Source organism: Oratosquilla oratoria, chromosome 3 (genome assembly GCF_046742065.1).
Source record: "Oratosquilla oratoria isolate Oo_2021 chromosome 3, ASM4674206v1, whole genome shotgun sequence".
Lineage (NCBI taxonomy): Eukaryota > Metazoa > Arthropoda > Malacostraca > Stomatopoda > Squillidae > Oratosquilla > Oratosquilla oratoria.
Window position 1 is genome coordinate 43048577 of NC_134779.1, and position 23642 is coordinate 43072218.

The 23642-nt window shown below is 39.4% G+C and overlaps 1 protein-coding gene across 1 annotated transcript; it reads left to right on the plus strand.

Annotated features, from left to right (window-relative positions):
• Positions 1–21557: 21557 nt before the first annotated feature.
• On the plus strand, positions 21558–23420 carry LOC143019649 (uncharacterized). The gene is made up of 2 exons (XM_076175514.1): positions 21558–22674; positions 22892–23420. The coding sequence occupies exons 1-2, from the start codon at positions 22595–22597 to the stop codon at positions 23343–23345; spliced, it is 534 nt and encodes a 177-aa protein (XP_076031629.1). The 5' UTR covers positions 21558–22594; the 3' UTR covers positions 23346–23420.
• The last annotated feature ends 222 nt before the right edge of the window (positions 23421–23642 follow it).

Consider the following 23642-nt stretch of genomic DNA (forward strand, 5'->3'; position numbering starts at 1 on the left):
AATTATTTACTGCAAATCAATGTGACTTTTGCTGTTGCCTCTCAGAGACAATTTCAGAAATGCGCGGCTTCACCTGGGCAAGTGCCTCTCTCATATCATTTTCACAACAATGTCTGTTCCTTTTCTTCGTTTTTATGTCTACCATCCTCGAAAAGGATTGCTCGCAAAGATATGTTGTAACAAACGTTATGAGTATATCGAGGGCTTTCTTAGCAATAAGAGAGTACGCTACGATTTGGTGACACCAACACCTTGAGAGCGTTGTTGTTCCGAAGAGTTGCTGTTGAACCTGGCTCTGCTGCAGTTCAATGATTTCATCCAGACATTCAACAATGACATCTGTCGCAACACGAAATGTGACCGGCTGTTTCACCAATGCAGGATAGGACTCTCTGGTGGGGAAGTAACCACCGAACCTCGGAAACTGTTTCACCGAACTCCTGTGGTTCGAGCTCGTACAGGTCAAGGAGTCTTTTTCCATATTGGCCCTAACATGGTACAAAAGTGTTGACGTATAGCTAATATATTTCGTATAAATCACGTTGCCTACTTCGATCATAATTTTCGATAACATGTGATTGTGCTCTTATAATCTATTATAAAAATAATATATGTCATTTTGGTTTGTACAGCGGTTACTGGGCAGAGGAGGATGTGGTCCCCAACAACATTTATTACATTCTATTTGCACGCTCTCCTGTTGTCATGTATTCCGTGCAAAACAGTCACCTATGAATTTTCAATATCATTGATATCATTAAAACCAACTTCAAAAAGCTCCCTTTCTGTCGATACAGATTCATTTTGAATACCCAAATTCACATTACTTTATATCTGACTTACTTATGCTTTGCCTCTTTCTACATTACCTGTACTAAAGTGTACAAGACAAAATTCTTAAGTATGGACGAGCACCGTAGATATTAATACTATGCAATCATTCAACATATATGGATATGATATCACACAATTATCAACAATCTTAAAGACAATTATTTTGTCGATAAGAAAAATATAATTATAAATAATCGCTACTAAACACAAAATTATGAACTACATGAACTATGAACGCTAAATTAACGATCACCATTTCAATGGTTAAAGAGAACGGGAATTAGGGAGGAGGTGGAAACAAAAATCGGCTCCCTTCGATTATATCAGTCCACAATAGATATCGTTTCGTTCAAGTAAGAAATAATTGAAAGCATTTTCCTTCTCATGATGATGATGATGATGATCCGCGCTTACCACTAGTGTACGTTGGAGGAGGTCAGGAATAAGAATTATGGAAGTGAACCATCGACAGGGCGTACGAGCTATGTTTGTCGTTAACTGGCGATAATTGGTTAAGTTACTGAGGGGTGGTAATAATTATCAAATGTTGAAAGTAGTGGCAGTGACACACCTTGTGTTTTCATTAATAGTTAACCGAGCTAGCCTTAATATTATTGTATTTATTCGTTATTACTATATTCTGTTTACTTGTTTGGTTCATTTTCAGTTTACTTAGCTGCTAGATTGGTCTGATGCGATGTATAAAGTGTGTATTTTGTGGTGATACTGTGCTAACTGGCCACATTGCATGGAAATGTGATCTTTCCTATCATACACTGCATTACTTGCTCAAGGGTTCTTGTAGTATCCGTGAGGAATAAAATGTAGTCCACGGATTTTCTATTATTAGTTCAATGAAGTACCGAGTGGATGCACAATACATAATTCAGGTTTATATATTACTTAAATTACTTGCATTACATGTAATTCATTTTTAAAGAAATAATCTCTGTGGCATTTACTCTTGATAACGTCAACCGATGATGGCTCCAGTCAGTTACGAACGTTATTATATAACATGCACTTTATTTTGCAAATTGTTAGATTATACATTTTTATAACAACCGTTGTTGAGAAAATCTTGCAAATATTCACGATTATGTGGATGTCATGAGGACTCGTACATACATATACCAAAGTCTTTTCCCACTTTATAAGGGAGGTAGCCAAAAAACAAAGACATAAAAAACCACTCCCACCAATTGTCAGGGTGAAAAGCTATCCCTTTAATATTTTGAATATACTTAGAAATTGATTCATCATCCAGCTCTAATATCTTTAAATTACTATTGTAATCATTAACAATAATTATAATGAAATCCATAAAAAGGACTTTATTCGTAAACAAACACATGTAAAAATGTTACTATGTCAATTTATGTTCCTACTCTCGCTATAGGACACGGGATAAAGAACGTTTTCGTTGTTTTTCTTACGCCTGTGTGGTCAGATAGGGTGAAAAGATGTCACGTAAACACTGCCAGGCGGCCTAACAAAGCTATTGAAGTCTTCTCAAATTGTCCTTTTTTTTTTCTTTTTTAAGGGAACTGGTCTACTTACTTCTCTACTTTAATCTACCAGCCTCTTACAATGTCCCCTGTGATGCTATTGGGAGAAAGATGCCTAGTCCTAATCCCAGCCCCGTTCTTCTCGCCTCTTACGATTCAAGTGGAAATACTTGGTGGCAGTATTCTATCTCCCACCACAGGGTAGGCGAAAAAAGGAAATGAATATTCAGAGAAATGGTACAGGACAGCAACAAGGGGTTGGGGGTACAGCATAACGGAGGGACATCATTTCTCTGGAAACAGAGTCCTCCTCTATCACAGACAAAATGATGTGTGACTCTGGTCCGGAGGGGCGCTACATATAGACCCTAAAGTATCAACTGCATGCTACTTTGCCACCATACCATGCAGCAAATACGCCAGACGGGGTAAAGGAATTGACAGGTTTGGAACAGATTATCTCCTACTTTTTACTTCTTCTTTTTTTTTTTCAAAAATGGGTTGAAGACAGCCTATTAACAATACCTTCATCTGTTTCTTTATTATTTGTAGATATAATTAATTACATTCGTATGTCCATTTGGCTTAAGTGGGCGTTATCGTGATGAATTAGCGCGATAATTTATCGTGATAACGATATTAGGTTATCGGTTATCCTATATTTTTTTCTGTGTTATCGATTCATCGATATCGCCGATACTTTTGACTACAAACTAGCGATAATCGATATTTTCAGTTTTTGTTTCCAGTTAAGCAGAAATAGGTAGGTCTGAGCTGGGAACCGAACGTATACTGAACGGAGTGCGGGGCGGCCGGTCTTGACGTCCTCTCAAAACCTATAGCCCAGCCTGAAAGAAAGAAAAAAAAAAAAAAAAATACACTGATAATACGCAAATAAGACATAAAAGGACTCAGAGCCTATGTCAGCCATAAACAAGATCCAGTTAAACACTGTCATGCACATTTGCACTATGTTCACGGTCTTCCCTCGAGCGGCCACAGCTGATACTCCAATATGGGGCGTGAAGACAGGATCTCGCCAACGTATTCTACGTTTCATAATGTGTGCCTCTCCAAATGTTTATTGAAGTTTCATCTGTAAGTTTTTGTTCCTGTCTTTTCCGGCCCATACTAGTAAGCTTTTAGAAGTCAGAAAATCTCAACTTGAAGCCCTTCATTCAGAACTGAAGACATGGTCCCTTGGTTGAAGGTTTCCAAAAAAGAGGTCCTTCTTCGTCCTGAGCTCAGGGTAATCTGACTGATCCGACGTATGTGCATAGTGTTCCAGGGGACTCTTTACGAGTTCGAAACAAGCTCAGAAGGCCAACTTTTCAATTTAACCATTAGTAAATTCTGTAGAGATGACGGTCGTTTCAACAGATGATGGATGTAGAGACCTTAAGAGTAGAGAATGAAACAGTGATAAATATTAATGTTACTATTTGTCGATTCCATGTTACCGAAGTCACAGTATATTATTCTAAGACTTACAAATATACGCTTTTACAAAAGCGGTTGAGGAACTAACTATCTCATACCATGTACCCATTAATTATTAACACACTGTATTTGCACACTCCCCTGTTGTCATGTATTCCGTGCAAAATAGTCACGTATCAATCTTCAATATCATTGATATCATTAAAGCCAACTTACAAAAGCTCCCTTTCTGTCGACATAAGGTCCATTTTGAATTCCCAAATTCATATTACTTTATATCTTATTCACTCATGCTTTGCTTCTTTCTACATTACCTGTAGTGAAGTGTACAAGACAAAATTCTTAAGTATGGACGAGCACCGTAGATATTAATACTATGCAATCAATCAACATATATGGACATGATATCATAAAATTATCAACAGTCTTAAAGACAATCATTTTGTCATTAAGAAAAATATAATTGTAAATGGTCGCTACAAAACACAAATTTATGAACTATGAACGCTAAATGAACGATCACCATTTCAATGACTAAAGAGAACGGGAATTAGGGAGGGGGTGGAAACCAAAATCGGCTCCCTTCGATTATACCAGTCCACAATAGATATCGTTTCGTTCAAGTAAGAAATTATTGAAAGCATTTTCCTTCCCATGATGATGATGATGATGATGATGATGATCTGCGCCTACCACTATTGTGTGTTGAAGGAGGTCAGGAATAAGAATTATGGAAGTGAACCATTGACAGGGCCTACGAGCTATGTTTGTCGTAAACTGGCAATAATTTGTTACGTTTTTGAGGGGTGGTAATAATCATTAAATGTGGAAAGGAGTGGCAGTGACACACCTTGTGATTTCATTAGTAGTTAACCGAGCTAGTCTTGATATTATTGTATTTATTCGTTATTACTAATATTCTGTTTACTAGTTTGGTTCATTTGCAGTTTATTCATTAGGTTGATCTGATGTAATGCATGAAGTGTGTATTTTGGGGGTGATACTGTGCTAACTGGCCACAATGCATGGAAATGTGATCTTTCCTATCTATTATGCACCGCCTTACTTGCTCACGGGTTCTTGTAGTATCCGTGAGTAATAAAATCTACTCTACGGATTTTCTGATATTAGGAGAGGACCAGAGGGAGTATTTGGTGAGGAACAGTGTGGCTTTAGGACAGGTAGAGGTTGCGTAGATCAGATTTTTGTGGTAAAACAGATATGTGAAAAAGCTATAGGGAAAGGCAAGGATATCTTTTGGGCTTTTATGGACTTGGAAAAGGCTTATGACAGGGTAGACAGGAAGGCACTGTGGGAGGTATTGCAGATATACGGGATAGGAGGAAAGCTTTTAGGAGCTGTCAAGAGTTTTTACAAAAGTAGTAGAGCGTGTGTCAGGATTAGAAATGGAAAGAGTGAGTGGTTCGAGGTAAAGGTGGGACTTCGTCATGGATGTGTTATGTCACCCTGGCTGTTCAATTTATACATGGATGGGGTGGTGCGACAGGTAAATGCCAGGTTGGTGGGTCAGGGATTGGAGATGGTTAAAGAAGATGGAAAAATGTGGGAGGTAAGCCAGTTGTTATTTGCGGACGACACTGCACTTGTAGCAGGATCAGAGGAGGGATTGAGAAAGTTAGTGACAGGGTTTGGGAAAGTATGTGAAAGAAGGAAGTTGAAGATGAATGTGTGTAAAAGAAAGGTGATGAGATGCACAAAGGGTGAAAGTGGCAGCAGACTGGAAGTGAGTATTAAGGGAGAGAGACTGGAGAAGGGGGTATTTTCAGATACTTGTGTGCGAATGTGGCAGGAAAGGGAGGCGTAGAGGTGGAGGTAGGATGTAGATTGAGAGAAGAAAGTAAATGCCTTGGTGGATTAAAAAGTGTAATGAGAAATAGACATTTGGGAATGGATGCTAAGAGGAGATTGTATGAAGTAGTGATTGTGCCAACAACACTGTATGGGACAGAAACATGGAACATGAGAGAGGAAGAGAGGAGTGTGATAGGGACGGAATTGGTAGGAGTGGTGTTTTTATGTCTTTGCTTTTTGGCTACCATGACATCCACATAATCGTAAATATTTGCAAGATTTTCTCAACAACGGTTGTTATAAAAATGTATAATTTAACAATTTGCAAAATAAAGTGCATGTTTTGTAATAACGTTCGTAACTGACTGGAGCCATCATCAGTTGACGTTATTAGGAGTAAATGCCACAGAGATTATTTCTTTAAAAATGGATTACATGTAATGCAAGTAATATAAGTAATATATAAACCTGAATTATGTATTGTGCATCCAATCAGTACTTCATTGAACTAATAAGTGAAAATCCGTGGAGTACATTTTATTCCTCACGGATACTACAAGAACCCTTGAGCAAGTAAGGCGCTGTATGATAGGAAAGATCACATTTCCATGCAATGTGGCCAGTTAGCCCAGTATCACCACAAAATACACACTTCATACATTGCATCAGATCAACCTAGCAGCTAAGTAAACTGAAAATGAACCAAACAAGTAAACAGAATATAGTAATAACGAATAAATACAATAATATTAAGGCTAGTTCGGTTAACTATTAATGAAAACACAAGGTGTGTCACTGCCACTCCTTTCCACATTTGATAATTATTACCACCCCTCAGTAACGTAACCAATTATCGCCAGTTTACGACAAACATAGCTCCTACGCCCTGACGATGGTTCACTTCCATAATTCATATTCCCAACCTCCTCCAACGTACACTAGTGGTAAGCGCGGATCATCATCATCATGGGAAGGAAAATCATTTAAATTATTTCTTACTTGAACGAAACGATATCTATTGTGGACTGATATAATCGAAGGGAGCCGATTTCTGTTGCCACTCCCTCCCTAATTCCCGTTCTCTTTAGTCATTGAAATGGTGATCGTTAATTTAGCGTTCATAGTTCATGTAGTTCATAATTTTGTGTTTTGTAGCGACTATTTATAATTATATAATTATTAAAGACAAAATTATTGTCTTTAAGACAGTTGATAATTGTATGATATCATATTCATATATGTTGAATGATTGCATAGTATTAATATCTACGGTGTTCGTCCATACTTAAGCATTTTGTCTCGTACACTTCACTACAGGTAATGTAGAAAGAGGCAAAGCATAAGTGAGTAAGATATGAAGTAATGTGATTTTGATGACTCAAAATAGATCTTTGTGTCAACAGAAAGGGAGCTTTTGGAAGTTGGTTTTAATTATATGAATGATATTGAAAATTAATACGTGACTGTTTTGCACGGAATACATGACAACAGGAGAGTGTGCAAATACAGTGTAATAAGTATTATTGGGACGCGGCAACTGCAATTTGGAATAAAAAGAAAGTATTATTATCAATTTTAAATCTTTGTCATCTAGGAAAACTTCCTGAATGCTAATTTCCCAATGTTGAAGTTATATCTTATCATGGCGCTATTCTCCCCTGTTTTAGTTAGTCCAGTACAGGCTTAATCTTTGCAACAATTTACGTATGATAAATCGGAAACATCGGAAAGCATTGTCTCTTATCACGGTATCGGCGGGTACTTCACTACCAGAGTCCTATCCAGCATGGGTGAGAGAGCCTTTCACATTTAGTGTTGCGACAGCAGATGTCAATGTTGAATACCTGGACGAAATCATTGAACTGCAGCAGAGCCAGGTTTAACAGCAACTCTAAGGAACAACAACGATCTCAACGTTTTGCTGTCACCAAATAGTAGTGTACCCTCTTATTGCTAAGAAAGCCCTCCAGATACTCATACCGTTTATTATAACATATCTTTGCGAGCAATCCTTTTCGAGGATGATAGACATAAAAACGAAGAAAAGGAACAGACATTTTGTGAAAATGATATGGGAGTGGCACTTGCCAAGTTGAAGCCGCGCATTTCCGAAATTGTCTCTGTGAGGCAATAGCAAAAGTCACATTGATTTGGAGTAAATATTCATTATGTTTTTGTTTGATGTAAAATTCATGTTATGTTGGTTTTGTTCTTTGAACACAGTGATTTCGTGTGCAAATGATCCATGGTACAGTTTGTGCACTAATACAGTATATAATTCCTATGTTTTGAATTAAAAAAAAAAAAAAAAATTATTTTTCCAACTACGAAGGGTTCGATGAATGCATGTATGAAACTTGCGGGGTTCAGTACCTCCAACAAGGTTAAGAACCACTGACTAAGAGAAATTACTTAAGGTAAAAATGAACCCGTGGCCTTCTGATTTTTTTTTTTTTTTTTTTTTTTTTTTTTTTTTTTTTTATCTGGTAAAGAGTCCCTTGGAACACTGTACGCATTAACGTCGGAACAGTCAGATTACCCTAAGCTTACAACGAAGAAGGACCTCTTTCTTGGAAACCTTCAACCAAGGGACCACGTCTTCGGTTCTGAAGGCCTTCAAGTTGAGATTTTCTGACTTGTAAAAGCAACTAATTTTAGAGAATTCTACACAGGTTTAAACAGATGTGACCGATAAGTCCTCTAAAGCATTACTGAAATATTGAACAGTAATTTTCATGACAGTTATATTACTCTATGCTAACTTTGCAATCATGGGCCGGAAAAGACAGAAACAATAACTTATAGATGAAACTTCTATAAACATTTGGAGACGCACACATTATGATACGTAGAATATGTTGACGAGATCCTGTCTTCACGCCCCATGTGGCCGGTCGAGGGAAGACCGTGAACATAGTGGAAATGTGTATGGCAGTGTTTAACCGGATCTTATCTATGGTTGACTTACGCTCTGATTCTTTTGTGTGTTTTATTTGCATATTGTAGGTGTAGATTTTTTTTTTTTTTTTTTTTTTTTTTTAGGCTAGGCTATAAAGATATACAAATCTACGTGGAAAAGGTTACGATGTCAACACTTCATTACGCAAAAAAAAAAAAAGAAAAAAAAAGCGGGTTTCCTCCAAACCTTTAATCACTTGAACTTCCATTTCCAACTTTTTTCTACACCTTACCTCCCTCCCCTTGCCTCCCTCCACCTTACCCATAATGCCCAGGGGATAATTGATAAATGGCGATATATTTATCGCCCGATAAGGTACATACATACATACATATACCAAGGCTTTTTCCCCCTTCCAAGGGAGGTAGCCAAAAAGGGAAAGGCATAAAAACACTCCCACCCATTTCATCCCTAAATACACTCCACACCCCTCCCACCCTTCCTCTTATCTGAGCACCTCCTGGATGACGGGTCATCCCTGCACCCTGCCCACCGCCCTGGGTCAGAAGCAGTGTCGCAAGACACAGTACATCCACAGCGAGGCCGCTTCATTTAATCGGCGACCCCCCCTCTCCGTCCCCCTTTGCATATAAGGCAAGGACGGGGAGAAATCCCTTCGGGCTGCGTCAAAATTTACTCACACATACTACCCCACCCCCCACTTCCCCGCCCATTCCTCCTCATGCAGTCACAACATCATCCATATACAACCATTCTCCACTCACCTCTGTCTTCCGTCCTCTCCCTTCCTTCCTCAACAGACATTCCCCTCTTCCCCAAAGCCCCCTTCACCCCATCCATCCACCTCATCCTAGGACGTCCCCTCATGTTCACTCCCTCCACATCTGCCTTCCATACCTCTTTTACTAGTCTTTCTGCACTCATTCTTTCCATGTGTCCAAACCATCCTAATATTCTTTCATCAACCCTATCTCCCAAATCCTTTTTCACCCCTGTTCTCCTCCTCACCTCCTCATTTCTCATCTATCTAGCCTAGTAACCCCCACCATACTTCTCAGACACCTCATCTCAAACACATTCAAACTCCTTCTCTCTTCTTCTCTTATGTTCCACGTTTCTGCCCCATACAGTGCTGTTGGCACAATCACTCCTTCATACAGTCTCCTCTTCGCATCCATTCCCAAATGTCTATTCCTCATTACACTCTTTAAACCACCAAGGCATTTACTCGCTTCTCTCAATCTACATTCTACCTCCACCTTCACTCCACCTTTTCCTGCTACACTTGCACCCAAGTATCTAAAACTATCCACTTCCTCCAGTCGCTCTCCCTTAATGTTCACTTCCAGTCTACTGCCACTTTCACCCCTTGTACATCTCATCACCTTACTTTTACCCACATTTATCTTTAGCTTTCTTCTATCACATACTCTCCCAAACTCTGCCACCAGCTTCCTCAATCCCTCCTCTGACCCTGCCACAAGCGCAGTGTCGTCCGCAAACAACAGCTGGCTCACCTCCCACTTTTCTCCATTTTCTTTAACCATCTCCAATCCCTGACTCACTACCCTAGCATTCACCTCTCGCACCACCCCATCCATGTATAAGTTGAACAGCCAGGGCGACATAACGCATCCTTGACGAAGTCCCACCTTTACTTCAAACCACTCACTTTCTCCATTTCTAATCCTAACACATGCTCTACTACTCTCATAAAAACTCTTGACAGCTCCCAAAAGCTTTCCTCCTATCCCATAAATCTGCATAACCTCCCACAGTGCCTTTCTGTCTACCCTATCATAAGCCTTTTCCAGATCCATGAAAGCCCAAAAAACATCCTTCCCCTTTCCTATAGCTTTCTCACATATCTGTCTTACCACAAAGATCTGATCTACACAACCTCTACCCGTCCTAAATCCACACTGTTCCTCACCAATTACTCCTTCTGTTCCTCTCCTAATCCTCTCAATTAAGATCCTCCCATAAGCCTTCCCTACTACACTACCGATAAATCGATCAATCCAAAATTCCGATACTAGCGATAACGATCTTGATAAAAAAAAAAAAATCGGTAGATCGAAAGCTTTAGTTTTATCTTTATCTTAGAAAACTTAGAAAATTAGAAAAGTCTTAGAAAAAAAAAATTCAAATTTTATCCTGTCTCTTCACAAATGAAAAGTACTGTTTTAAGTAAAATCACTAAATTTGCACAGCCACAGTACTACTAACTTACAATAAAAATAGAATAATTTTATAATAGGGACGTTACTTCGTAAGTGTTCATATACACGTGCACAAAATATTAGAACCACGGGAACAGAGGAGAAAAATAATCAAAGGACTCATAAAACCGGTAACGGGCAGGAACAACACCTCGTGACCTCTCGTCCGTCAGGTGGTGAGAGACCGAAGCTGAGAGAACGTTTTGAGACAACGTCAAGACCGGCCGCCCCGCATTCCGTTCAGTATACGATCGGTTCCCAGCTCAGACCTACCTATTTCTACTTCCAAGGCACGCGCGTCTCACCTCTGTGCTAAACTGGAACAAAAAGCTGCAAATATCGATTATAGCTAGTTTGGAACCCAAAGTATCGGCGATACCGATATATTGATAACGGGGAAAAATATCAGATAAACGATAACAAGATATGGTTATCGCGATAAATTATCAGGACAATTTATCACGATAACGCTCACCTATGTATCAAACTAAATGGACATACAAATGTAACCTAATTAATTTGATCTACAAATAATATAGAATCAGATGAAGGTATTGCTAATAGTCTGTATTTTTGTCTTCAACCTTGCATTTTAGAAAAAGAAAAAAAATAAGATCTAATTTGTTCCAAACATGTCAATTCCTTTACTAAAATGTATGAATCCTTATGGCATTTACATAATCGTAAATATCTATAAGATTTTCTCAACAGCAATTGTTATAAAAATGTACAATTCAACAATCTGTAAAATAAATTGCCTGATGGCAGGTCAATACACTATTTAGGGTCCTGCTGAAGGTGTGTACTGCATATATGCCACAGAAAATGAAGAAAAAGGTTCATTAGTACTCCATTCCACGCGATAGGAAAATCCTCATGCGAAAGCGCGCCGCCCTCAACAAAAAAATCAGCAAAAGTAACAATGGGACCCAAAAGCTCTCAATCCTCTCAAAAGTAGAGGTCATAGAGCAGAAAATCAAACACTCGCACGAGGAACAGAGAGGAATGGAGGAAAACCAAGCTATAGAATATATAGAGCATAATCCAAAATTCTTCTATAGCTATTGAAAAAAAAAAAAAATAATCCTAAAAACCAAGTCACAGATTGGGCCACAACGGATGACCCGCGGGAAACCTGCCAGATGCTGGCGCACCAGTACAACAGTGTGTTCAGCATACCAAAGAAACAGAGATCCTCGAACCTACAACCTTTTTCAACCAAGCGACCACGAACCAGACCCAACTTACCGACCCTCAAGTGACGGTCAAGGGTATCAAGAAGGCAATAAAGGATCTAAGGATCAACTAAGCCGCTGGACCAGACGGCGTTCCGGCGATCCTTCTCGTACAATGCAGAGAGGTCCTAGCGATCCCAATTCATATGTTGTGTCTATCCTCCTTAGACAAAGGGGAGATTCCGGGACTACTAAAGCAAGCCATTATAAGCCCAATATATAAAGGAGGAGATCGGATCTTGCCAAAGAACTATCGACCAGTTGCCCTCACGTCACACATTATCAAGGTAATCGAGAAATGCGTAAGAGTCAAACTGTTCACACACCTTGAAGTGAAAAACCTCATCAAAGAGAATCAGCATAGTTTCAGAAAAGGTCGGTCCTACCTCTCAAACCTACTGGCACACTACGACTGGCTACTACGGAACCTGTCAGAGGGAAGAATGTTGACGTAGTATTTCTAGACTTCGTAAAAGCCTTCGACAAAGTGGACCACGGTGTCCTCCACAAGGCAAGAGATCTAGGAATCTCAGGGAAGTTAGGAGTATGGCTTCGCAACTTCCTGACAGACCGTACACAAACAGTCGCAGTCGATGGTATGAAGTCCAGTGATAACAAGGTAATAAGTGGAGTACCACAAGGCTCTGTCCTCGGTCCCCTCCTGTTCCTTATTCATATGAATGACTTAAACATGAGAGTGGACTCAACCCTCCTGTCTTTTGCCGATGATACCCACATCAGCCGTGCAGTGCGGGAAAGGGGGGGGGCGTGCACCATCTACAAGACGATCTCAACACAGTGTATGCATGGGCCAATGACAGCAACATGCAATTCAACGAAGAGAAGTTTGAGGTCTTGAGATATGGCACAAACTAAGGCATCAAAGACAACACTGAACTGCACACGGAAAGAGGTATCAAAATCACACCCAAAACCCATGTCAAATGCCTGGGCATCCACCTAAGTGATAACGCCACTTTCCAACTCCACATCACGCAGTCGGTGAAAAGAGCAAGAGGGATGGCCAGCTGGGTACTAAGGACTTTCTCCTCAAGAGAGGTACAAGTAATGCTTACCCTATGGAAGGGGCTTATCCAACCAGTCCTGGACTACTGTAGCCAACTCTGGTTGCCACACAAGCGCGGAGACATCCAGAAGCTTGAAGCTGTCCGAAGGAACTACACCAGGCACATCAAAGGGATGAAAGATCTCAACTATTGGGATCGCCTGGGAGCACTGGGTCTCTACTCCCAACAAAGGAGGAAAGATATAGGGCCATTTATACATAAAAAATCGTACAAGGCCTTGTACCGGACCCCACGCCCTCAACAATCAAGCCGTACCACAATGCAAGGCATGTGCGTAAATGTGAGAGACAAACTATCCCACCAAAAGCCCCGGGAAGACTAAAGACCCTTCTGGCATCCAGCCTAAGTCACGAGGGTCCAAAAATCTTCAATGCCCTCCCAAAAGAGGTGAGAGAGAACACCAAATGCTCGGTGGACAGCTTCAAGCATGCACCGAACAGCTTCCTACGGAAAGTGCCAGATGAGCCCCCAGTCAGTGCCAGGCTACACCGCCATCAGTAGGTTTTCTTCAAACACAATACCAGACCAACTGGCCCTTGCGAGAAGGGACAGCAGGACTGGCAACAGCGGTAGACCACTATGGCTGTGAGGACTGTCCTCGAAATTCCACCAAGTAAACCAAGTAAGTAAATAACGTTCGTAACTGACTGGAGCCATCATCGGTTGACGTTATCAAGAGTATAAATGCCACAGTGACGATTTCTTTAAAAAATGGATCACATATTATAATGCAAGTAATTGAAGTAATATATAAACCTGAATTATGTATTGTGCATCCACTCAGTACTTCATTGAACTAATAAGAGAAAATCCGTGGAATACATTTTATTCCTCACGGATACTACAAGAACCCTTAAGCAAGTAAGGCGGTGTATGATAGGAAAGATCACATTTCCATGCAATGTGGCCAGTTAGCACAGTATCACCACTAAATATACACTTCATACATTGCATCAGACCAACCTAGCAGCTAAGTAAACCGAAAATGAACCAATCAAGTAAACAGAATATAGTAATAACGAATAAGTACAATAATATTATGGCTAGCTCGGTTAACTACTGATGAAAACACAAGGTGTGTCACTGCCACTACTTTCCACATTTGATAATTATTACCACCCCTCAATAACGTAACCAATTATCGCCAGTTTACGACAAACATAGCTCGTACGCCCTGTCGATGGTTCACTTCCATAATTCTTATTCCTGATCTCCTCCAGCACACACTAGTAGTAAGCGCGGATCATCATCATCATCATGGGAAGGAAAATACTTTCAATTATTTCTTACTTGAACCAAACGATATCTATTGTGGACTGATATAATCGAAGGGAGCCGATTTTTGTTGCCACCCCCTCCCTAAGTTTCTCTTTAACCATTGAAATGGTGATCGTTAATTTAGCGTTCATAGTTCATGTAGTTCATAATTTTGTGTTTTGTAGTGACTATTTACAATTATATTATTCTTAAAGACAAATTAATCGCCTTTAAGACTGTTGATAGTTATATGATATAATATACATATATGTTGAATGATTGCATAGTATTGATATCTACGGTGCTCGTCCATACTTAAGAATTTTGTCTTGTACACTTCACTACAGGTAATATAGAAAGAGGCAAAGCATAAGTGAGTAAAATATAAAGTAATGTGAATTTGGAGACTCAAATTGGATCTTTGTGTCGACAGAAAGGGAGCTTTTGGAAGTTGGTTTTAATGATATGAATGATATTGAAAATTGATACGTGACTATTTTCCAAGGAATACATGACAACAGGGGAATGTGCAAATACAGTGTACTAATTGTTATTGGGTACATGTACTCTCCCCAACTGCTGTAAAATTCCCTGCTAACAATATTTTTGAACGTTTCTGGATATCCACCTGAATCGTGTAGAGAATTATATTGTACGAACATTTAAATTATACCAAAATACGACTATGGTTTATAAACTTAGCAGATCTATGTAACAAGAAATTGTTTAATGAAATGGGAAAGACCTATAGATAGTGGAATACAGCTACCGGTAAAGTTGCCGGTTTTATGGGTAACAACCTTAACGGTAGCTTACCGGCAAAAAATCTGCTACCGTTAAAGTTCCGTTAACCGATAACTCGATAAGCTATACCATAACACTCAGAGAGCGGTAAGCACATCTCGGCTTGGTGGTACTGAGTGACAGTACTGACGGTACTGGTGGGCAGCTACCGGTAAAGTTACGGGTTTTATCGGTAACAACCTTGATGGTAGCTTACCGGCAAAAATTCTGCTACCATTAAGGCTCCATTAACCAATAACTCGATAAGCTATGCCAAAACACTGAGAGAGCAGTAAGCACGTCTCAGCTTGGTGGTACTGAGTGATGGTTAGTGGTGGGCAGCTTCTGGTGAAATTACCGGTTTTATCGGCAACAAACTTAATGATTAGCTTACCGACAAATATTCTGCTACTGGTAAAGCTTCGTTAACCGATAACTCGATAAGCTATACCATAACACTCAGAGAGCGGTAAGCACGTCTCGGCTCTGTGGTATTGAGTTACGGTGGTGACAGGCCCAGTGCCCCGCTAAATTTACCGGTTAAACTTTTATCATTAAGCAAGTATGTACCGCTAAGGTCTCGGTAATTTTTTATCATTAAAACCGTTTTTTTCGGCACTCTTTTTTTTTATGGAACTTTCACAATCAATACAGTTTCGTATGCTGATCACAGAAATAACATTAATTCTATTGAGAAATTGAAAAGGTGCCGAAAAAACGGTTTTAATTGTGAAAAAATGACCGAGACCTTAATGGTACATACTTGCTTAATGGTAAAAGTTTAACCGGTAAAATTAGCGGGGCACTTGGCCCGTCACTAACGTCACTCAGTACCACCAAGCCGAGACGTGCTTACCGCTCTCTGAATGTTATGATATAGCTTATCGAGTTATCGGTTAACGAAGCTTTAACGGTAGCAGAATGTTTGCCGGTAAGCTATCGTTAAGGTTGTTGGATAAAACCTGTAACTTTACCGGTAGCTGCCTACCACTACCACCTCCAAACATGAACCCATGCATGCAAACAGACGCGAACGAAAATGTATACACCAAACCCACCCTCAGACACCCTCCATTCATTCACTCGCGCGGTAGATAGCATACTATTAGCACCAATTAAAGTATGACCTTTTCCCTTTACAATGACATAACAATAAAAACAATATGTAAAATAAAACCAGATATATAGCTTATTAAAGGACAAAAACATTGATTTTTCGAACTCGACTCGAACTTGCGACGTCACTACTACCTCACGAGTTTTTTTACCGGTAAACTGTCGGTAATTTCGGTAACTGTATTGTTGTTCACCAATAATTTCAATATTGAATTTAGCGGTAATTGCCCAGCACTAGTGACAGTACTGTCAGGCCTAGGGTCCCGCTAATTTTACCGGTTAAACTTTTACCGCTAAGGTCTCGGTAATTTTTTACCATTAAAATCGTTTATTTTCGGCACTTTTGTTAATTTTGTCAATAGAATTAATGTTATTTCTTTGACCAGCATACAAAACTATATTAATTGTGAAAGTTTCATCGAAAAATTCCGCGTGTCGCCAAACGAAGACCAATATATGTATATATATATATATACATATATATATATATATATATATATATATATATATACATATATATATGTATATATATATGTATATATATGTATATATATGTATGTATCTATATATATATATGTATATATGTATGTATCTATATATATGTATATATGTGAGTATATATATGTATATATATGTATGTATATATATATATATATATATATATATATATATATACTTATGAGATGAAGATGCCAATATTTTCTGTTTCTAAATAAGAATATGAACTAATTTGTATGAAAAAATAATTGAGGAAATAAATAAAAAAACATGCTGACAATGAAATCTAATATATTCTTGAGTATTTACCTTGGTCTTTATATCACGTGCTGGGCTAATTTGTATGAAATAAGTATTAAAACAAGGGAGCATAATAAAAACAGTTTTTAGGAAAACATTCATTACAAATTAGTCAGGTTAGGTTAGGTTAGTTTTTAGGAAAACATTTATTACAAATTAGTCAAAGCTCATTATATGCGTATGTGTGTGTGTATTAACCAAACACCCACTCCCTCATGCACCCTCCAAACACGAACCCATGCATGCAGACGCGGACGAAAGTTTATACACCACACCCACCCTCAGACACCCTCCATTCACTCACTCGCGCGGTAGATAGCATACTATAGTAGCACCAATTAAAGTATGACTTTTTCCCTTTACAATGACATAACAATAAAAATAATATGTAAAATAGAACCAGAGATATAGCTTATTAAAGGACAAAAACATTGATTTTTCGAACTCGACTCGAACTTGGGACGTCACTTATACCTCACGAGTCTTTTACCGGTAAACTGTCGGTAATTTCGGTAACGGTATTGTTGTTCACCAGTAATTCTGGTATTGAAATTAGCGGTATTTGCCCAGCACTACCTACAGAGATTACTTAAGGTAAAAATTAACGCTTGGCCTTCTGAGTTTTTTTTTTTTTTTCGAACTCGTAAAGAGTCCCTTGGAAAACTGTGCACATTCACGTCGGAAAAGTCAGATTACCCTGAGCTCAGGACGAAGGGCCTCTTTTTTTTAGAAACCTCCAACCAAGGGACCACGTGATCAGTTCTGAAGGCCTTCAAGTCGAGATTTTCTGACTTTTAAAAGCAACTAATTTTAGAGAATTCTATGCAGGTTTAAACAGAGGTGACCAATAAGTTCTCTAGAGTATTACTGAAACATTGAATAGTAATTTTCATAACAGTTTTATTATTCTATGCTAACTTTGCAATCATTGAAGAAGAGGAAGAAAAAAAAAAAAAAAAAAAAAAACTAACATTTTGACCTGTCTTAACACGCTTACTAGTATGGGCCGGAAAAGACAAGAACAATAACTTATAGATGAAACTTGTATAAAAATTTGGAGAGGCACATATTATGATACGTGGAATACGTTGACGAGATCCTGTCTTCACGCCCCATGTTGGAGTATCAGCTGGGGCCGGTCGAGGGAAGACCGTAAACATAGTGCAAATGTATATGACAGTATTTAACCGGATCTGAGTCCTTTAATGTCTTATTTGCATATTATCAGTGAAGAGGTTTTTTTATTTATTTATTTATTTATTTATTTATTTATTCATTTATTTATTTATTTATTTATTAGGCTGGCCTATAAAGATATACAGATCTACATGGAAAAGGTTACGATGTCAACGCCTCAGTACGTCAAAACAAAACAACCAAGCAAGCGGGTCTGCTCCAAACCTATAATAACTTCAACTTCCATTTCCAACTTTTTTCTACAGTTTACTCCTCCCCTGCCTACCTCCACCTTACCCATAATGCCCAGGGGATAATCGATAATAACTGGCGATAAATTTATCGCCCTATAAGGTGATAACCGATAAATCCATAAATCCAAAATTCCGATACTAGCGATAACGATCTTGATATTTAGAAGAAAAAAAACGGTAAATCGAAAGCTGTAGTTTTATCTTTATCTTAGAAAACCTAGAAAATTGGAAAAGTCCTAGGAAAATCTTAAATAAAATCAAATTTATATTTCATCCAGTCTCTTCACAACTGAAAAGTGCTGTTTTAAGTCAAATCTCAAGAAGGATATCAAGAAGGCAATAAAGGAGCTAAGGATCAACTCGGCCACTGGACCAAACGGCGTTCCGGCGATCCTACTCCTACAATGCAGTGGGTCCTACCAATCCCAATCCATATGTTGTGGCTATCCACCTTAGACAAAGGGGAGATTCCGGCACTACTAAAGCAAGCCATTATAAGCCCAACATATAAAGGAGGAGATCGGACCTTGCCAAAGAACTATCGGCCAGTTGCCCTCACATCCCACATTATCAAGGTAATCGAGAAATGCGTAAGGGACAAACTGTTCACACACCTTGTAGTGAAAAACTTTATCAGAAAGAATTAGCATGGTTTCAGAAAAGGTCGGTCCTGCCTCTCAAACCTACTAGCACACTACGACTGGCTACTATGGAACCTGGGAAGAATGCTGATGTAGTATTTCTAGACTTCGCAAAAGCCTTCAACAAGGTGGACCATGGTGTCCTCCTCCACAAGGCAAGAGATCTAGGAATCTCAGGGAAGCTAGGAGTATGGCTTCACAGTTTCCTGACAGACCATACACAAACAGTCGCAGTCGATGGTCTGAAATCCAGTGATACCAAGGTAATAAGCTGAGTACCACAAGGCTCTGTCCTCAGCCCCCTCCTGTTCCTTATTCATATGAATGACATAAACAGGGGAGTGGACTCAACCCTCCTGTCTTTTTGCCGTTGATACCCACATCAGCCGTGCAGTGCAGGAAAGAGGGGACGTGCACCATCTACAAGACGATCTCAACACAGTGTATGCATGGGCCAATGACAGTGACATGCAATTCAACGAAGAGAAGTGTGAGGTCTTGAGATATGGCACAAACCAAGGCATCAAAGACAACACTGAATTGCACACGGAAAGAGGCATAAAAATCACACCCAAAACCCATGTAAAATGCCTGGGCATCCACCTAAGTGATGAAGCCACTTTCCAACACCATATCACGCAGTCAGTGAAAAGAGCAAGGGGGATGGCCAGCTGGGTACTAAGGACTTTCTCCTCAAGAGAGGTACAAGTAATACTTACCCTCTGGAAGGCACTTATCCAACCAATCCTGGACTACTGTAGCCAACTCTGGTCACCACACAAGTGCGGAGGCATCCAGAAGCTTGAAGCTGTCCAAAGGAACTACACCAGACAGCACATTAAAGAGATGAAAGATCTCAACTATTGGGATCACCTGGGAGCACTGGGTCTCTACTCCCAACAAAGGAGAGAAAGATATAGGGCCGTTTAAGGAGAGGACGGGGAGAAATCCCTTCGGGCTGCGTCAAAATTTGCTCACACATACTACCTCACCCCCACCCCCCGCCCATTCCTCCTCATGCAATCACAACATCATCCATATACAACCATTCTCCACTCACCTCCGTCTTCCGTCCTCTCCCTTCCTTCCTCAACAGACATTCCCCTCTTCCCCAAAGCCCCCTTCACCCCATCCATCCACCTCATCCTAGGACGTCCCCTCATGTTCACTCCCTCCACATCTGCCTTCCATACCTCTTTTACTAGTCTTTCTTCACTCATTCTTTCCATGTGTCCAAACCATCCTAATATTCTTTCATCAACCCTATCTCCCAGCTCCTTTTTCACCCCTGTTCTCCTCCTCACCTCCTCATTTCTCACTCTATCTAGCCTAGTAACCCCCACCATACTTCTCAGACACCTCATCTCAAACACATTCAAACTCCTTCTCTCTTCTTCTCTTATGTTCCACGTTTCTGCCCCATACAGTGCTGTTGGCACAATCACTCCTTCATACAGTCTCCTCTTTGCATCCATTCCCAAATGTCTATTCCTCATTACACTTTTTAATCCACCAAGGCATTTACTCGCTTCTCTCAATCTATATTCTACCTCCACCTTCACTCCACCTTTTCCTGCTACACTTGCACCCAAGTATCTAAAACTATCCACTTCCTCCAGTCGCTCTCCCTTAATGTTCACTTCCAGTCTACTGCCACTTTCACCCCTTGTACATCTCATCACCTTACTTTTACCCACATTTATCTTCAGCTTTCTTCCATCACATACGCTCCCAAACTCTGCCACCAGCTTCCTCAATCCCTCCTCCGATCCTGCCACAAGCGCAGTGTCGTCCGCAAACAACAGCTGGCTCACCTCCCACTTTTCTCCATTTTCTTTAACCATCTCCAATCCCTGACCCACTACCCTAGCATTCACCTCTCGCACCACCCCATCCATGTATAAGTTGAACAGCCAGGGCGACATAACGCATCCTTGACGAAGTCCCACCTTTACCTCAAACCACTCACTCTCTCCATTTCCAATCCTGACACAAGCTCTACTACTCTCATAAAAACTCTTGACAGCTCCCAAAAGCTTTCCTCCTATCCCATAAATCTGCATAACCTCCCACAGTGCCTTTCTGTCTACCAGATCCATAAAAGCCAAAAAAAATCCTTCCCTTTTCCTATAGCTTTCTCACATATCTGTCTTACCACAAAAATCTGATCTACACAACCTCTACCTGTCCTAAATCCACACTGTTCCTCACCAATTACTCCTTCTGTTCCTCTCCTAATCCTCTCAATCAAGATCCTCCCATAAGCCTTCCCAACTACACTTAACAAGCTAATCCCTCTGAAACTACTACATTCACACTTGTCCCCTTTTCCCTTGTAAAGAGGAACTATACAGGCACTCCTCCAGTCCTCCGGCACTCTACTCTTAAACCTCACCAGCCAGTCCACCATCACTGTTCCTTTTTTCCTCAGACATTCTGCATGGCATCCATCCAGACCAGGGGCCGTATACACAAAACTTTTTTGTTAGCCTTAACAATCTCTGCTAGCTAACAGAAAACCACTAAAAGTTATACACCAATGCTTAACTAACAACTGTTAGCTAGCAAACAGTTGTTTGTCAAGTACCGCTAAACAGCGCTGAAGTTAGCAGCTTATGAACATGTAAATGGACGTATTATTAAAAATTGCACACATAAAACAGCGTTATTAATACAGTTGTTCAGAATATATTAATAGAGTATCATAATAGCACGTAGATGTGGTATGTATGGTTTTTTAGGAGTACTTATAAACCAACGACAGATATTTTTGGACGAATGCGCATTGTACAGGCAGCGCGCCACAGACAAATCTTCCGACAGAAGACTCAAGAATTATTTCAGAGGCTATAGACATGGGAGAAGAATTACAGAAAAAGAAAAGGAAGCCAAACTGGTCACAAGAGGAAACACTCCTCTTGGTCAACGTAATTATGGAGAAAAAGGTAATCATAAATGGGCGATTCAAGCCAAGCTTAAGCCACAAGGACAAGAGGGAGGCATGGCAAAGCATAACCGATGCCATTAATGGATCAAATCCATTGACTAAACGGACAATAGAAGAAGTCGAAACCAAATGGTTTTCTGTCCTCTCAAAATCGAGGAAGAAAATTTCGGCAATAAAGGCTGAATATAACCAATCAGGTAAGGTTAACTTACTACTGTATATTCTTCAATTTTAAGAAGTTAACATAAGTGAAATAGCTTTCACGTTATTCCTATTGCTTATTCACCTCAATCAATTTGTCACAATTACTTTCATTAATGTAGAAATTTAGCATTTGAGTGTTTTTTCTCACAGTATTAATAACATGCATATTATCTAACAAAGATGTGTTGCAAGTACTGTAGCAGTGAAATTTATTGCAAACTTAGTCATACATACAAATATTGTACTGTAATGTGTAGTGATATTGTATATTTACAGCTTTACAGTACTGTGCTAAGATATGATTTAATATTCTTGGAGGTGCTGGTGGTCCCAAAGCTCCTCCACTAGACGCAGTAGACATGAAAGTTGAAGAACTATTAGGGGAGAAGAATGCTACTGTGATAGGTGTCGTTCAGAATGATCTCTGCTGTACGTTGAGGTAAGATTCTTGTATTTTTTTTTTTTTTTGTCCTGTGTACTGTATTGGACTTTCTATTGTATAGTGTACCACAATTTTGGCTTAACATTTGCATTGATATAATTTTATCAGATAGTTCATCCTTCAGCAAGGAATTTTGTTGACATGCACACTTCTCCTTGTGAGATTAAATTAGTTGCACGTTTTTAATTGTGGTAAATTTATGCGATGGTTTTAGGAAGCTGCAGACCCAGGAACAGAAGGAAGACACTGAAGAGTTGGGAGAAGAACCACCCCAGCAACAGGTAGAGGATGAGAGTGAACTCCCTCAGCTTCATTGGCAAAGTGTCCTAGTCCAGCCCCAACCACAACAATCTTGCCACAATGCCCAGCACTTTGAACTCTTGGAGGATGGGTCCTTTGTAGAATGTAATATAATTGAACCCGAAACCTCTACGGCCCAAGAAAGTACATCAACACCAAAACTAAAAAAGTGTTCAAGTGTCAGTGCTGAATATGAACAGTACAAAGCTGAAAAACGGAAATTAAAACTTGAAAAGGAAAGGTTAAAAATTGAGAAAAGGAAAATAAAATTGTCAGCACTGAAGGGAAATATTGAACTTAAACAAAAATTAATAAGAGCTGAAATTGAATACTACCAGTCATTGACAGCAAAAACTATGAAAAATTAATAAGTGAATTGTATTGGTTTCATTATTTGTACAGTATAAATTGATGTTGAGGAAATAAAAATATATTATTTCATTATGGGATGGACAATCTTTATTAAAGGAAAAAATACAAATCATATTATTTTATAAACTGTATTTGTTTCAATTAATTTTATCTTTCACTTTTGACTACAAGTGGAATGAAAATACAAATTATATTTTATAAACTGTATTTGTTTCAATTAATTTCATCTTTCACTTTTGAATATAAGTGGAATGAAAACTTGGTAGTAGAGAGAGAGCACTGCAACACCAATC

Bases quoted from the DNA above. Each gene is read 5' to 3' on its own strand.
- LOC143019649 (XM_076175514.1), top strand. From the start codon at position 22,595: ATGAAAGTTGAAGAACTATTAGGGGAGAAGAATGCTACTGTGATAGGT. The intron at 22,675-22,891 runs GTAAGATTCTTG...CGATGGTTTTAG, and splicing joins GATCTCTGCTGTACGTTGAG to GAAGCTGCAGACCCAGGAAC.